The sequence below is a fragment of the Megalobrama amblycephala genome, linkage group LG10 (assembly GCF_018812025.1).
Source record: "Megalobrama amblycephala isolate DHTTF-2021 linkage group LG10, ASM1881202v1, whole genome shotgun sequence".
NCBI classification, from domain to species: Eukaryota; Metazoa; Chordata; class Actinopteri; order Cypriniformes; family Xenocyprididae; genus Megalobrama; species Megalobrama amblycephala.
In genome coordinates, this window is record NC_063053.1 from 37,685,700 (window position 1) to 37,700,755 (window position 15,056).

Consider the following 15,056-nt stretch of genomic DNA (forward strand, 5'->3'; position numbering starts at 1 on the left):
TTCCTTCTGAAGTATCGGTAAATGTTTTCACCATTTGTAACAGTTGGGTATGAGAAGAGTCTCAAACATGGGACTTATCATAAAGAAAATCATAAAAATAGTTGTAAATTAATGACACACAGTACTGAGAATAAATTAAGTGTATGTAAAGTTTTGAACTACTTAATTTGTGTAAAGGCAGATATTATATATTGTGGGCTATATGTAAACATCTCATAATAATACATTTTTGTTGCAAAAAAAAAAAAATTGATCTCACTTATTTATTTATTTTTTAAATTATTGATATTTTGCAGATTCTGAAAGGTGTTATCACATCAAAAAATAGGCTACTATTCGACAAATAGCGCAATGTGCTGATAGAATATTTTAGAGCTGAACAAAACTATTTTATATTTTACTAGAGTAGTTACATCTATTTTTTTTTTTTTTTTTAATTAATTTTTGAGATTTTTCATGACTTGGAAATTACATTTTTAAAATTCCAAGATAAATTTCCAAGTGTTCCATGATCATGTAGCAAATATATTAACGGTGTGTGCGCGTTTAAATAGAGACGAGAGCGCATTTATGAAGGAGCTGCATGTCATCTGCTCATGTGATCGTCAATGGCCGTCTTGAAGTGATCAGATAAGGTGTGCAAAAGTCTTGGAAAACTTCTTAGAAAAAGGATGTGGATGAGGACATAAATGCTTTTTACAAGTTGAAATCTTGTAATTATGGCAATTCTAGCATGGTGTGAGCACCTGAAGTGCTGAGCGTGTCTGTGAGGGAGAACTGTAAAAGGATGCACAACCGCACAACGTGTCTAGTAATGCGCGTATGTAACTAATTTAGTGTTTATATATTTTTTACATTTTGTCTGCTATCACAAAAAAAATGAGTATCCTGGGGATGTTGGAGGGGCACAAGAGAAATCTGGGGGGGCATTGCCCCTCTTAGCCCCCCTCTAGACCCGGCCCTGAGCAAAACGTTCTTAGAACATATTTTTATTCGCTGGGATTCCATTATGACATCATTTCTGTAAAGATTCTGAAGCTCAGCCTGAGGAAACATGATCATGTGACAGTGCTGGTCTCAAACACAGGGTTGCGTTCAGCCCCGACAAAACGTTGCAAAACGTTTTTTAAACGGAAACGGTGGCGCGTTGAACACCCTGTTGTGATGACGCAAGCGTTGCAACTATGGCAACTGAGAAGGCCATTCTTTGTGTTCTTTTTGAACCTGATGATATCGATATAAACATGTTTAATATTGCAAAGTACCCTCGATGTTACAGCCACTGCCCTTGCCGTCCAGAATAAAAGAGAACATCCCAATCGAGTGAAGGGATTTGTGAAAACTTCTAATTATTTTGATACAACATTTGCCTTGCATCTCAGGATGAAAAGACAAACATTTCAGGTGAAGGATAATCCACTTCTTACCTCCAAGACTGTGTTATGATCTATATTATTTTATTGTTTAATAGGCTTATCATTATTGCTGATCACTGTTGTTGTGCTTTGATATTGTAATATTTACCATTATATAATCAGAGGAGTATAGAAAAGTTTATTAAAGTGTAACTTCACAATACAACACCAAAATATATAAGTAAAGTATTTTTATGTTACATTAATACCCAGTGTGCGAGCTGTCTCTTTAATACCGCGTGGGTTATTTACAGCTTGCCGCTGATTGGGCTGACATTTCTGACACACCCACCAAACGAGAGAAAACGCATCTCAAACCCGTTGCACACCGTTTCCAGGAAACGTGTCGTTCAACCCGGAAACCGTAGCAAAACGTTGCGCACCGGTGTGAGCTTGAACGTGCCCCAGGCGTCCGTCTGATTTCTGTCACAGACAGCAGGATCTACAGTGATCAATGCGAATGAAATAAATAATATTAAAAAGGTCTTGCTGGGCCTATGCAGTTTTTGATCATTTTGGTCATTTTTGCTTCTGTATTTGGTCAGTGTGAAGAAAAATCATTGGGGGCTCATATAATCATGTGATCAATCAATCAACTGAGCAATCATTTATTAACAGGTGGACAAATAGATTTAAAAAATAATTAATAAATGCACAGTTAAATGACCCAATTTCTGAATTACTGTCACATTTAGGCTGACTTCTGGGACTTTTAGTTTGTATTTTGTTCCCATTGTTGTTTTCACTTCCTGTGTTTGTTTCCTTGGTTACCTGTTAGTCTAGTTTTGTTTGCTTGCTATCTTGTGTCTATATATAATCTGTGATTTCTGTAGTTTCTTGTCAGTTATTGTCTTGGCATGTTCTGCTGCTGTTTGGTTTGGTTTCCTCCTATTGGATTACTTGTTTATTATTCACTTACTAGGGAAGATAGCTTGCATTTAATGATGCAGGTCTTATGTAAACATAAGATAGCTGTGACAAAATTACAAACCAGATTTACACTGAAGAACTGGAGGCAAAGGCTGAAGGTTGAAATATTACCTGAGCTGCAGAAAAGCCTCAAATATTAGTATTTTTTTTTCTAACACTGAAAATGTTCCAAAAGCTCACATACAGGAAAATATTATAATATTCAGTGTTGGGAAATGTGCATGTCTATGTGTTTGCATATAAACCACTGGATGAGACTTCCATATCTGTTAATCATTATTAAAGTTACACAGTCAAAAGCAACGAGTGATTGTTCTTTGTCTTTTGATGTTTGATTAACACTAAGAACACAGACATCAGCAAGGTTATTAGGCTGCTGTCACTTTAAGAGCTGATGCACGGATCCAATATACTGATACACCTGCATAACTATGTTACTGAACTATGTTTACAAGGATACTTGCAAAGAACGGCATTTTGACATAATTTTGTTTGAATACATCCACTGAAGCGCAACAAGATGTGATAGAGAGCTTGATTCAGTGTTCTCGTACTGTCTGAGACGCGGATTTCTGTGCGTTTCTGATGTTTGCGCACAGAAAACTTCTTAAACAGTGCATAAGTAACGAACTAAATTAGCAAGGGTTAAACTTTCGTGGCGATGCAGCGTTGGGCTGCTTTAGAGAAGAGGAAGAGTTGTTGTAGTAGAGTGTTGTTGTCATGCCGTCATTTTACGCCGGACTGCTTCACAAACGAGGGTCAATTCAACACAAAAGATGAACATGACGGCACATGCTAGTGGATGAGTTGAATCAACTCCACAGCAACTACATCAATTTATCCACTAACCATTCAGAAACGTCTAAAAGTTGTAACTTCTTCCTGAGTCTCTCCATCAGTGTCGACTCCGGTTTGAACAATGTAAGGCTGAACACTTTCGTCATTTTGGCTGCGTGAGATTCTCCAGCTTTGTTGTTGTTGAGCTGTTAAAGCTCCGCCCTCTTCTGGAAAGCGGAGCTCATTTGCATTTAAAGGGACACACAAAAACGGCGTGTTTTTGCTCACACCCAAATAGGGGCAAATTTGACAAGCTATAATAAATGATCTGTGGGGTATTTTGAGCTGAAACTTGTAAAAGGGGCATTATAGGTTCCCTTTTTATTTTCAGGCTCTGGTTGTGCATGAATATCTCAGTAGATCAACAGTTTCTGATATACTCAAACCAGCCATGACACGTTCAAAGTCACTTAAATCAGCTTGCTTCCTCATTCTGATGCTCAGTTTGAACTTCAGCAGATCATCTTCACCATGTCAACTTGCCTCAGTGCACTGAGTTGCTGCCATGTGATTGGCTGATGAGATATTTGAAGAACAGTTGAACAGGTGTACCTGATAAAGTGGCCGGTGAGTGTATATATATATATATATATGTCATCAGCTGCAATCATTGACCTGTATTATCAATCAGAGCTGGTCCTGATTCACAATTTACTTTTTATCTGCTACCAAACTACAGCCTGCTGACTAGTTGAGAAAATGGCTGTTTGTTTGTTTCCCGGAAGTTTGAATTCTAGCAAAATATTTGCGAATGAATAGAGCGAGACCAATACTTGTTTCATCGGAAAATACCTGAGATGCATGAAGTTCACAGGAAATAAGGCGAAGCAGAAATGACTCATCAACATAGCTGAGACTGATAACAATCTAACGTGTAACTCTTATGGCACAAATATGCCACAGTAACAATCATACATCTCAGAGTATTGAGCTGCACAGAGATTTGGATATTTTATCAGCTGAAAGATGCTTCAGTTTCTTCTGCAGTTTGTTCGTCCCTGCAGTAATAATTATCTTTCACTAATAAAATGCATTTGCAGGTTTCAGTGGAGTAACTCACATCAGAAGCGTCAGATCGACGAGGCGTGACTGTGTTTGGCCCCCCCATTACCACAGAAATCATCCTGCGGTTTGAAGGAAACCCTCCAAACCTGTTGGTGCAGGTACGAGGAGGCTGGGATTTCACTCTTGACTGAATGAGGTGTGATGTTTCCTCCTGCGTGTCACTGCTTTCTGTGATGTGTTTCAGTACCGCTGTGTGTTTGTGTCTGAAGGAAGCTCATGTCTGCATGAAGGCGATGGTGCGGCTGCATTGAGGACACATCTGGAGTAAATCACCCCGAGCACCAGCTGAAACCTGTCCATCAGACTCCAGAGATGCATCAGGGACGCCTGCGCTTACGGCCCTGGCTGGAGGAACAGATCGATTCGGGCAGATATCCTGGAGTCATGTGGCTGGACGAGGTGAGATCTGCTGCTTTAAACTCACACTGTTTGATTCATTGATCACTTTCCTACATCTAGAATTCCATCTTACCCTGATATTTGAGCCAAATCACATCCTGCTGAATTAACTCAAATGCTGGATTTACTACTATACAGATGTAGAAGAAAAGGCTCAAAGTTCTATAAAATTGCATCAAGAACCCCAAGATTCTATAACCTTATTTCTAAGAGTGTAGAAATCTCAGTTTCTGTGCTCTCTTTACACTGCATCAAACTGTAGTCGGCCAGAGTTTTCCAGATTCCCTGGAAACATGCGGCCCGGCACGGCTGGAATATCGAGAAGGACGCGACTCTGTTCCGAAACTGGGCGATCCACACAGGTAAAGTGACCGACGTCTCTGATTAAAACACATAAAAACTAATGTCTATAGCTTGATTAAGACAAATATGCTTCATATCATGTTTCCAACCTGATATCTGTGAAAATCTCAAAAGATTAATCCAAAGATTTTCTGATTCAAATATACTTATTTTAGTTCACTTGTGATAATCATATACTCTCTTAGATATATTTTATTGGCATTGATGGTTCCATGAAGAACCTTTAACATCCAGAAGATGGTTTTCACAGTGATGCCATGGAAGAACATCTTTGGTTCCTCAAAGAACATTTCAGAGATCAATCAGTTCCTTAAAAATACTTAACCTGTTGTCTAATGGAAAGGAAACATGGATGTTCAAGATTCTTCATGGAACCGTTGATGCGAAGAAAGAACCTTATTTTTAAAAGTGTATAGTAAAGAGGTGAGGTAACACTTAATTTTGATAGTCCACTTTAGACATTCTGCTAAGTGACTCTGCAACTATCAGTCATTAGAGTATTAGTAGTAATATCTGCAAACACTTTATTTTGATGGTCCATTCAACTTTCTACAAGTACATGTGAACTTATTCTACCTCCTAACCTAAAAGTCTAGCCTACTGATACTCTAATGAGAGTTAAATGACATGTAGTTGCAAAGTTACTTATAGTTAGTATAATGTCTAAAGTGGACTATCAAAATAAAGTGTAACCAAAGGTTCTTTAGATTATTAAAATGTTCTTCACACTAAGTAAAACATGATTAAGAGTGTAATTGCAAATTGCCAAGAATTGATCAGAATAATTAAACATTTTGAAGAATAATAATGCTTGAGGTTAACTATTTGCTATACATGCATGGTAGCATATGCATTGTACATTAATTACCAAATGACACCAGCTGCGTTGAAATCGTCCAAGTTTTCACTGAGCGAATGCAGATTCGCTGTAGGGTCAGTCTTCACTGAACTCATCCACAAAATCTGATTCCATACACGGCGGCCCTAAAAAAGTGTTTGGACACAAAAGTGGTACTTAAAAGTGTTTTTTCATTAGATATAAAATATCAAACCAAGTGACACCAGAGCTTTTCCCAGAATGAACTCGATGTGAAGAGAATCATAACAACTATCAACATGTTCCACAAAATTTGACAACCTTTTTGTCTTCTTTTATTGACCAATATATCTATTGCTTGATATTTTGAAAAGCTAAAACACTTTATGTTGTGAAATATGACTGAAAAATGTGGTGTATTTAAAATTAATGTGACTTGTTTTGATATATAACACAACAATATTTTTACATTTTTAATTGCGATATATGTCTGAATAGTTTTTGTGCACCACATCTGCAACAACTGTATGCATTTTTACCAAACACTTATCCACTTGTCCAGGCATACAACTGAATTGTATGGAAAACTGGCACTGTAGATAGCAATCATGCAAACAAACTCTGCTTTCATGGATTTTAGGGAGATACAAACCTGGCATAGACAAACCCGATCCCAAGACATGGAAAGCAAACTTCCGATGCGCACTCAATTCCCTGACGGACGTCAAAGAGCTTCAAGACAAAAGCATCAAGAAAGGCCACAACGCTTTCAGAGTTTATATTCTCCTTCCACACAGCAAAACAATAAAGAGGCGCAAAGGTATTTGCACATATAAACTTTTTGGAAAATCATTTCAATATTTATAGTTTTCACAAACATATACTGTGTGTTTCAAATTATTATGTAAGTGACATATGAGTAGTATTTTAGTTTTTCAAAGAAAATGTCTGTTTGTTTTATTTCTAATATTTTTTTAGATAACCGGTATCAATCTCAGACAGGTTTGTTAAATGTTTTGCCAGCTCTTCTTAGGTAAACACAAATCTGCCAGCTTGCATGGAGAGACTCTAGAGACACCAGCGGCTTCAAATTCCTGTTTGCTGCATACCGTGGCTTTTTATACATTCCCTTTTAATACAATTCATTTAACTTCCCTTAATAAGCTTAATCTTCAGTGCTCTAAATCACTCACAGATCTTCTGACAGTTCAACAATCTCCATTTAGATTTTGATCAATATTAGCTGATTTTGCCTTTTGCATATAACATTTCATGATTTTTATCTTCAGAAAGATCTTTCTTCCCCCCATATTTCATGAGAACTGTGACTTGCTTAATAATGTGGAATAACCTCTTTAAGTATGTTTTCCATTTACCTAAGAAGAGCTGGCAAACTACTCAGCAAACCTGTCTGAGATTGAGTTATCTGAGAAGACATGAGAAATAAAACAAACAAACACTTTCTTTGAAAAACTAAAATCTGAATGTTCATTGCACTGAAATCCTGCTGATACGTCACTTGCATAATAATTTGGAACTCAGTGAGGAGACAGAAAAAGTGCATCTGTGTACGCATTTACATTTATTCATTTAGATGACACTTTTATCCAAATACTGTGGAAACTGGTTTCTGCCACAGAATAATAATAATAAAAAAAAACTTTTTCCTCATAATTGTGAGTTTAGTTGGAATTGCAAGATATAAACTGATGCAAAAATTGAGAAAATGAGATCCAGGCAGTCCAGCAGTGATTATGTCAGAGATCAAATTTGAATAAGGAATAATTAGTTTGTTACGTAAAAATTATAGCGACAAACAAATTAATCAATTAAATAATAGTTTATAATAAAATCCAGAGTATTGTATCTATTGTAACAAAATTAAGATATCTGCAGAATGAAATGAGAGGTAGAAGAGAAGATGCAGAAGAAATGTGAGAAGCAAAAAGAGCAAAGAAAGTTAAACTATCAAAGAGCCAGTCTGTTTTATACCATAAGCATAGGAAAACTTACATCCCACTCAAACTCATGTTTTGGTCTAATAAGAAAAGGTCAAACAGATTCATTATGTCATAGTTGGTGTAATGGCTAGGTCAGAGTGACTGGTCAAATGTCAAAGAAAGATGAAAAGAGATACCGAAGGTGTTGTTTTGACACCTTTAAGAGAATATTGCAGATCTTGCATTATCTCATGTCTGAAGAAATGGAAACAGACATATTTTCATACAAAGGTACGTCAAGTTCAAATGAGCAACTAATTCTGAAAACATCATCACTTCAGTACTTGGCAGGCGTCCAATATCTAACCACAAATATGTCAACATGACCTGTCACACTGGAACACTTTGAAGAACTATTGAATATAGCAAGCATACATACTCTTAAAGATAAAATAAGAATAACCATAAAAGAGTACAATAAAGAGTAAATACTTGAAAATATGATGAGGGTTAATATATGGAGTAGGAGTACATGAATATATGAAATCAGTGTTGATAAATCATAAGCCATAAATGATTAAAGGTCCCGTTTTTCGTGGTTTTTTGAAGCTTTGATTGTGTTTATAGTGTGCAATATAACACGTGTTCATGTTTCGCGTGTAAAAAAACACAGTATTTTTCACATAATTTACTTATCTGTATACCGCTGTTTCCACTGTCATAAAAACGGGCTGATGACTTCCTTGTTCTATGAAGTCCCTCCTTCAGAAATACGTAACGAGTTCTGATTGTGCCAGCGGTTCCTGTGTTGTGATTCGACAGCAGCTTAGCGCATCTTGCCCGGAAAGGTCACGCCTCCATAACGTGGAGATGCACGCGCTCAGTGTTACTGTAAACATGTCTTTAATTTTACCCTATCAATTTGAGCCGGAATCAGACCCGGTGATTGGACTGCGGGATGAAAATAACACCGTTTCGACGACATGGCGACAAACACACTCTACAAACGCAACTCTTGTGTATTCCTGTGGGCGGAGGTTAGTCAAAAAACTGTTTTAGTGACGTCATTAAAGAAGGAAGTAGAGGGATGTAGTCCAAACTGGCCGTTCGATGTAGGCGACTTCTGTTAAATAAAATATCTCGCTTGGCATTGAACTTTGAGCTTTAAAATTTTACAGATTTTATTTATACTCTAACAACAACATTACACACTAACTAAAGTTTGAAACATGGGATCACGAAGAACGGGACCTTTAACATGAAATATGAATAAAATGCATGAATATGAATATTGACCATTTTGGATCCACCATAAACTTATAATTGAAAGAAAGTCAGAATTGTGAGAAAAAAAATTGAATTTGAAAGAAAGTCAAAATTGCAAGATACAGTATAAATGTGTAATTAAAAGAAAGTCAGAATTGCGAGATATAAACTTGTAATTGAGGGAAAAAAAGTCAGAATTGCGAGATATAAACTTGTAATTGAGGGAAAAAAAGTCAGAATTGCGAGATATAAACTTGTAATTGCGGGAAAAAAGTCAGAATTGCGAGATATAAACTTGTAATTGAGGGAAAAAGTCAGAATTGCGAGATATAAACTTGTAATTGCGGGAAAAAAAGTCAGAATTGCGAGATATAAACTTGTAATTGCGGGAAAAAAAGTCAGAATTGCGAGATATAAACTTGTAATTGCGGGAAAAAAGTCAGAATTGCGAGATATAAACTTGTAATTGCGGGAAAAAAGTCAGAATTGCGAGATATAAACTTGTAATTGAGGGAAAAAAGTCAGAATTGCGAGATATAAACTTGTAATTGCGGGAAAAAAGTCAGAATTGCGAGATATAAACTTGTAATTGCGGGAAAAAAGTCAGAATTGCGAGATATAAACTTGTAATTGCGGGAAAAAAGTCAGAATTGCGAGATATAAACTTGTAATTGCGGGGAAAAAGTCAGAATTGCGAGATATAAACTTGTAATTGCGGGAAAAAAGTCCGAATTGCGAGATATAAACTTGTAATTGCGGGAAAAAAGTCAGAATTGCGAGATATAAACTTGTAATTGAGGGAAAAAAGTCAGAATTGCGAGATATAAACTTGTAATTGAGGGAAAAAAGTCAGAATTGCGAGATATAAACTTGTAATTGCGGGAAAAAAGTCAGAATTGCGAGATATAAACTTGTAATTGCGGGAAAAAAAGTCAGAATTGCGAGATATAAACTTGTAATTGAGGGGAAAAAAGTCAGAATTGCGAGATATAAACTTGTAATTGAGGGAAAAAAGTCAGAATTGCGAGATATAAACTTGTAATTGAGGGAAAAAAGTCAGAATTGCGAGATATAAACTTGTAATTGCGGGAAAAAAAGTCAGAATTGCGAGATATAAACTTGTAATTGCGGGAAAAAAAGTCAGAATTGCGAGATATAAACTTGTAATTGAGGGAAAAAAAGTCAGAATTGCGAGATATAAACTTGTAATTGAGGGAAAAAAGTCAGAATTGCGAGATATAAACTTGTAATTGAGGGAAAAAAAGTCAGAATTGCGAGATATAAACTTGTAATTGAGGGAAAAAAAGTCAGAATTGCGAGATATAAACTTGTAATTGCGGGAAAAAAGTCCGAATTGCGAGATATAAACTTGTAATTGAGGGAAAAAAGTCAGAATTGCGAGATATAAACTTGAATTTGAAAGAAAGTCAGAATTGCGAGATATAAACTTGTAATTGAAAGAAAGTCAGAATTGCGAGATGTCACAATTACCTTTATATTTTTATTCACTGGTGGAAACAAGCTTCCATACAAAGCGACTTAGAAAAGCACTTTGTCAAATATAGCCAACAATACATTTACCAACAATATTTTTTTTGCATGAATTGTGTTCCTAAATGTGATTTAGGTCAGTATTTCTAATGCAGAAATAAGACTCATGTGATGTGACGTGTTTCTCTTCAGCTTTACGGTGTTTGGAGACCGACAGTAAAGCAGCGTCACCTCCACCTCCAGCACAAAGGAACATCCCGCTGGAGAGATTTACAGGTACTTACCAATGACAGTTGGCAACCTGAAACACCAGCTTCCATCCGCAAATATCTGAACATGCCATATCTTTCCCGTGTGGCTACAGAGGCCTTCTGGAAGTTCACGGACGATCGAGGCGGTTCCACGACTGAATCCCTGAGAAAAGATGATCTTCCCAAGTGTGTTGAGGAGGAGAGACCGGCCATCTACTGCTCACAGGGTACGGTCCTGTCCTGTACTAGTCTGTGGACAAGAGTTAAGATTAACTAAGGTTTAAAATGACTAATTACCCCTGCAGGACTGCAGCTGAACAAAACAGATGAGCACGAGCAAACAGAAGCAGTGCTGAAGGTAAGATCTCTGATGGACGTGACAAACCACATGCTGTGTTTTTTATTTTGCTACTGGAGCAAATGGAAAAGCAAAAATGATGGGCCTCGCTTATAAAACGTGTGTATGCACGGATTGATCTTAGAGTGTGCTAATGCTAAATTCCACGCCAGCGTTCATATTTATAAAAACTTTCTTTGACTTGAAGCAGACGTACACACTTTCCCTTGAGGCAGGGACTGGGAGAACTGCAGGTATTTGGAAATCTAAGCAATTTTTGCTGCTCGCTGTTCTCAAATAAAGGATTTGGGCGTTGTGATCTTTTATATGTTAATGATATTAATTAGGTGGCGTTTAGAGGGTGGAGCTCTGAAACCATTCAGCCGCGTACAATTTCAAGATCATTTGTGATTTACGAATTTCACATCTGGAAGAGAAGCGTACACTTTACCAAAGTCCCTTTAAGACAAGTCATTTCACTCGGCGGCCATCTTTGAAACGCCTCTCGGGCATCCTGGGCATCATGCAATCTCTTTGAATCGGGAAACATCAAATTCTCCAAAACTGTTCGCCAACCTTACGATTAAATTTCATATTTGAAATCACCAATAAGATCTAACAACAACCGGCTCATAAATTTAGTTTCTAAACGCTCGAATCATGACAAAACAAATGTATTTTTCAGGCTGGATCAAGCTAATGCGCATGCGCAGACCTAAATGCGCGTCTCTTCGGAGGCGCGCGTCTGACCGTTTCTATAGAAACCGGTGATTCTAACGGCCGCTGAAGTGACGCGATGACTTTACCAGTCGGCGATTGGCTCTTATTTAGAAGGCGGGACTTATTCCGCCATATTGCGCGTTACACTTTCTCCTATAGAGGGTATGCATCGACGTCACTTTCCCGCCGAAAGCGCGCTCCCTCAGCTGGACTGAGTGGCAAAAGAACCTGCTGCGTGACTGGATTTAACAGAGGAAACTGCGAAAACGCGAGTAAAACAAACGAATTACGCTAAAGGTTGGAATTGAATGTGTTCCTTACAACTTGTCAAATAAACCTAATCCTTGGATATTGACATGCAGCCTGGAATCGTGTTTCCTGACATATGTGCCTGATTTCGACGGCGGGGAGACACAAAGCAAATCTGCATGTGAATATTTTATATAACTACAATATTTATAAAAGGTTTAAATCCGCGTAATCACTTATATCAAAGTTATATCGTCATATTGTCCAGCCCTAAAACATATATAGTTTTTATAGTAGGCCTATAGTTTTTGTCAGTGTTGTTTATTGAAAAACACCCAATTATGCAGAATATAAGATGGGAAATATTTAATTGATGAGTTGTCAACATAATATATAACAATACAATATATACGGTATGATTTTACCTCAAAATCCAACAATTTGACACAAAATGATAACTGCAAATCCATGTTTCTCTGCCTGGAGTCCACTGTTTCTGTGAATTGCAGTGATCCATTTGCTTTTTTCCCTGTTGCTTTCTGCAGTTTTTAAATATATACCTCAGGTTTTGTGTCAAAGCTATTTGTACAGTCAATCACAAAGCTCTTTCCCATTTTGGATGTGTTTTGTGTGTTTTTCGCGACATTCACGCTGAAAACCAATGCTGCCGCTCAGTCTTGTGCCACTCAGTGAGCGTGACCGCAGTCGTAACGGTCGACGGTGACGTCACGTGCATACCCTCTATTCAAAACAATACGAGTGACACGTCTTGTGTTATTCTATAGTCTTTGACTTTACATACCTTCTCTGAATCACACATTCTCACATTTGAGAAATGATCGTAAGATCAAATGTAGCTGGGTAAACGCTATAGAAGTTCACCCAACTATGACGACTTTTCAAAGGCTATATTCATTGGAAACTCAGGAGTAATCAGATTTAAAATGTATATCATAACAACATTATGGATTTAACATCAGATTATGGTCGAACAAAAGAGACCTCAGGACGTCAAAGATTAAGGATCTCTTGACCGAAGCTGGAACATCCGTATCTTCAGAAGCCTTGCTTCTGATAAGCATGAACAGATTTTGCATCTGGATCTTCCACCAACATCAAACCAGACAAGCTTTCAAACTACCCCAAACTTTCTGGCTAGACTTTCTTACATTGAGAGTTGCAACAGTTTCTTACCCTGAAACTTACCTCAGTTTTTGGAACCGAAAGTTGAGGTTATCTGTTTACTCTGAGTAAACTTATCTGGGTTAAGTTGCTTAACCTGCTTCCAGGAATCCCTCCCAGGTCAAGGTTTTCCTGCATCTGTATGTCTATCCACCACCCAAATGTAGGCTGCATAAGCTCATTCACCTCAGTGTCTGAGTGATAAAGTTCACTCTAGCTTCGCCTCAAAAAAACTGAGAAAATAAAAAAGATTTTGGGATGTTTTTATATCCTGTGTGAGCAAAGTCAGTAGGTTTAGTCCAATGTGACATTAAATAGTATTTTCAGGACGGAGCACGACATGAATTCGGAGGAATCAGATGATTGTTGGATTGAAGCTCATGTGCATTTGTTCTGCAGATTGTGGATCACCTGAAGAACTTGGATCACTGGAGTCCGTCATACGAGAGCGACAGAGGCTGGAGACAGAACTCAATGTGGATGGGATGCCTGTGTAAGAAAACATCTTCACATCCTAAACTTAAAGGGTTAGTTCACCCAAAAATGAAAATGTGATGTTTATCTGCTTACCCCCAGCGCATCCAAGATGTAGGTGACTTTGTTTCTTCAGTAGAACACAAATGATGATTTTTAACTCCGTTGCCGTCTGTCAGTCGTATAACGCATGTCAATAAGAGTAAAAAAACATGCATAGACAAATCCAAATTAAACTTGTGACGACACATTGATGTCCTGAGACACGAAACGATCGGTTTGTGCGAGAAACTGAACAGTATTTATATCATTTAAAACACCACTATGTCCAACTGCCTTGAGCATCTGGTGTGTGAGGTCAGAAATCACGTTCTGATGACGGAAGTGATCTCTCGCGCTTTGCTTCAATGAGAGCGAGACTTCCGTCATCAGAGCGCGATCAGACCTCACTAACCGAGTGCTGAACGCAGTTGGACATAGTGGTGTATTAGAGATAAAAATGATATAAATACTGTTTGGTTTCTCGCACAAACCGATCGTTTCATGTCTCAGGACATCAATGTGTCGTCACGAGCCGCAGGGTTTAATTTGGATTTGTCTGTGCATGTTTTTTTGACTCTTATAGACGGAGTTCCCATTGACACGCATTATACGGCTGACAGACGGCAACGGTTGGAGTTAAAAATCATCATTTGTGTTCTACTGAAGAAACAAAGTCACCTACATCTGGGATGCGCTGGGGGTAAGCAGATAAACATCACATTCTCATTTTTGGGTGAACTATCTCTTTAAGTACTGGAGAACACAATCCATGAAAGCATTTGATCACAAGCTAACGTAAGAGATTTGCCACTGAAACCTGAACGCCTCTGATTTCAGGTGAGACGATGGAGTTTTCAGGTTACTCCTTCCAGACAGACTGTAATATTCACAATACCTCATCAGGCCAATACGACTAAATCAACCCAACCAGCAGGTTCATACTTCACCATCTGATTTTTCAACTGAAGGAAACGCACATTAATTAACGGACACGTTGATGAAAGGACAGTGAAATGTTTCCTGAATGACTCAGAGTCACTGATAATAGTGACAGAAGGGAAGATGTAAGCCATTTTATTTTTGTTTTTCAAGTCTTTAAATAAAGTTAATGCTGTGTGTTAATCTGCGTGTCGTCCTCATTCCCAAATGAACATGAGGACAAAGGTTAAGAACAGCAGGAACGTTGGATTCTGCCCTTTAGCGTTTCTCATAGCGAATCCTGAAAACCTTGATTAGCTGGTTAAGGTGTGTGTAATTAGGATCGAAGCAAAACCTTGT

The 15,056-nt window shown here is 37.7% G+C and overlaps 1 protein-coding gene across 3 annotated transcripts; it reads left to right on the plus strand.

The window, feature by feature from the left end:
- Nucleotides 1–569: 569 nt before the first annotated feature.
- irf1a (interferon regulatory factor 1a) lies at nt 570–14,900 on the plus strand. Of its 3 annotated transcripts, none has more exons than XM_048206029.1 (10): nt 570–635; nt 4,223–4,345; nt 4,457–4,646; nt 4,909–5,008; nt 6,467–6,646; nt 10,716–10,799; nt 10,888–11,001; nt 11,080–11,132; nt 13,662–13,755; nt 14,616–14,900. In XM_048206029.1, the coding sequence occupies exons 3-10, from the start codon at nt 4,560–4,562 to the stop codon at nt 14,693–14,695; spliced, it is 792 nt and encodes a 263-aa protein (XP_048061986.1). In that variant the 5' UTR covers nt 570–635; nt 4,223–4,345; nt 4,457–4,559; the 3' UTR covers nt 14,696–14,900. The 3 variants fall into 3 exon arrangements, with proteins under 3 accessions (XP_048061986.1, XP_048061985.1, XP_048061984.1); XM_048206028.1 differs by lacking the exon at nt 570–635 and adding an exon at nt 3,654–3,749; XM_048206027.1 differs by lacking the exon at nt 570–635 and having other exon boundaries at nt 4,127–4,345.
- Nucleotides 14,901–15,056: the final 156 nt, after the last annotated feature.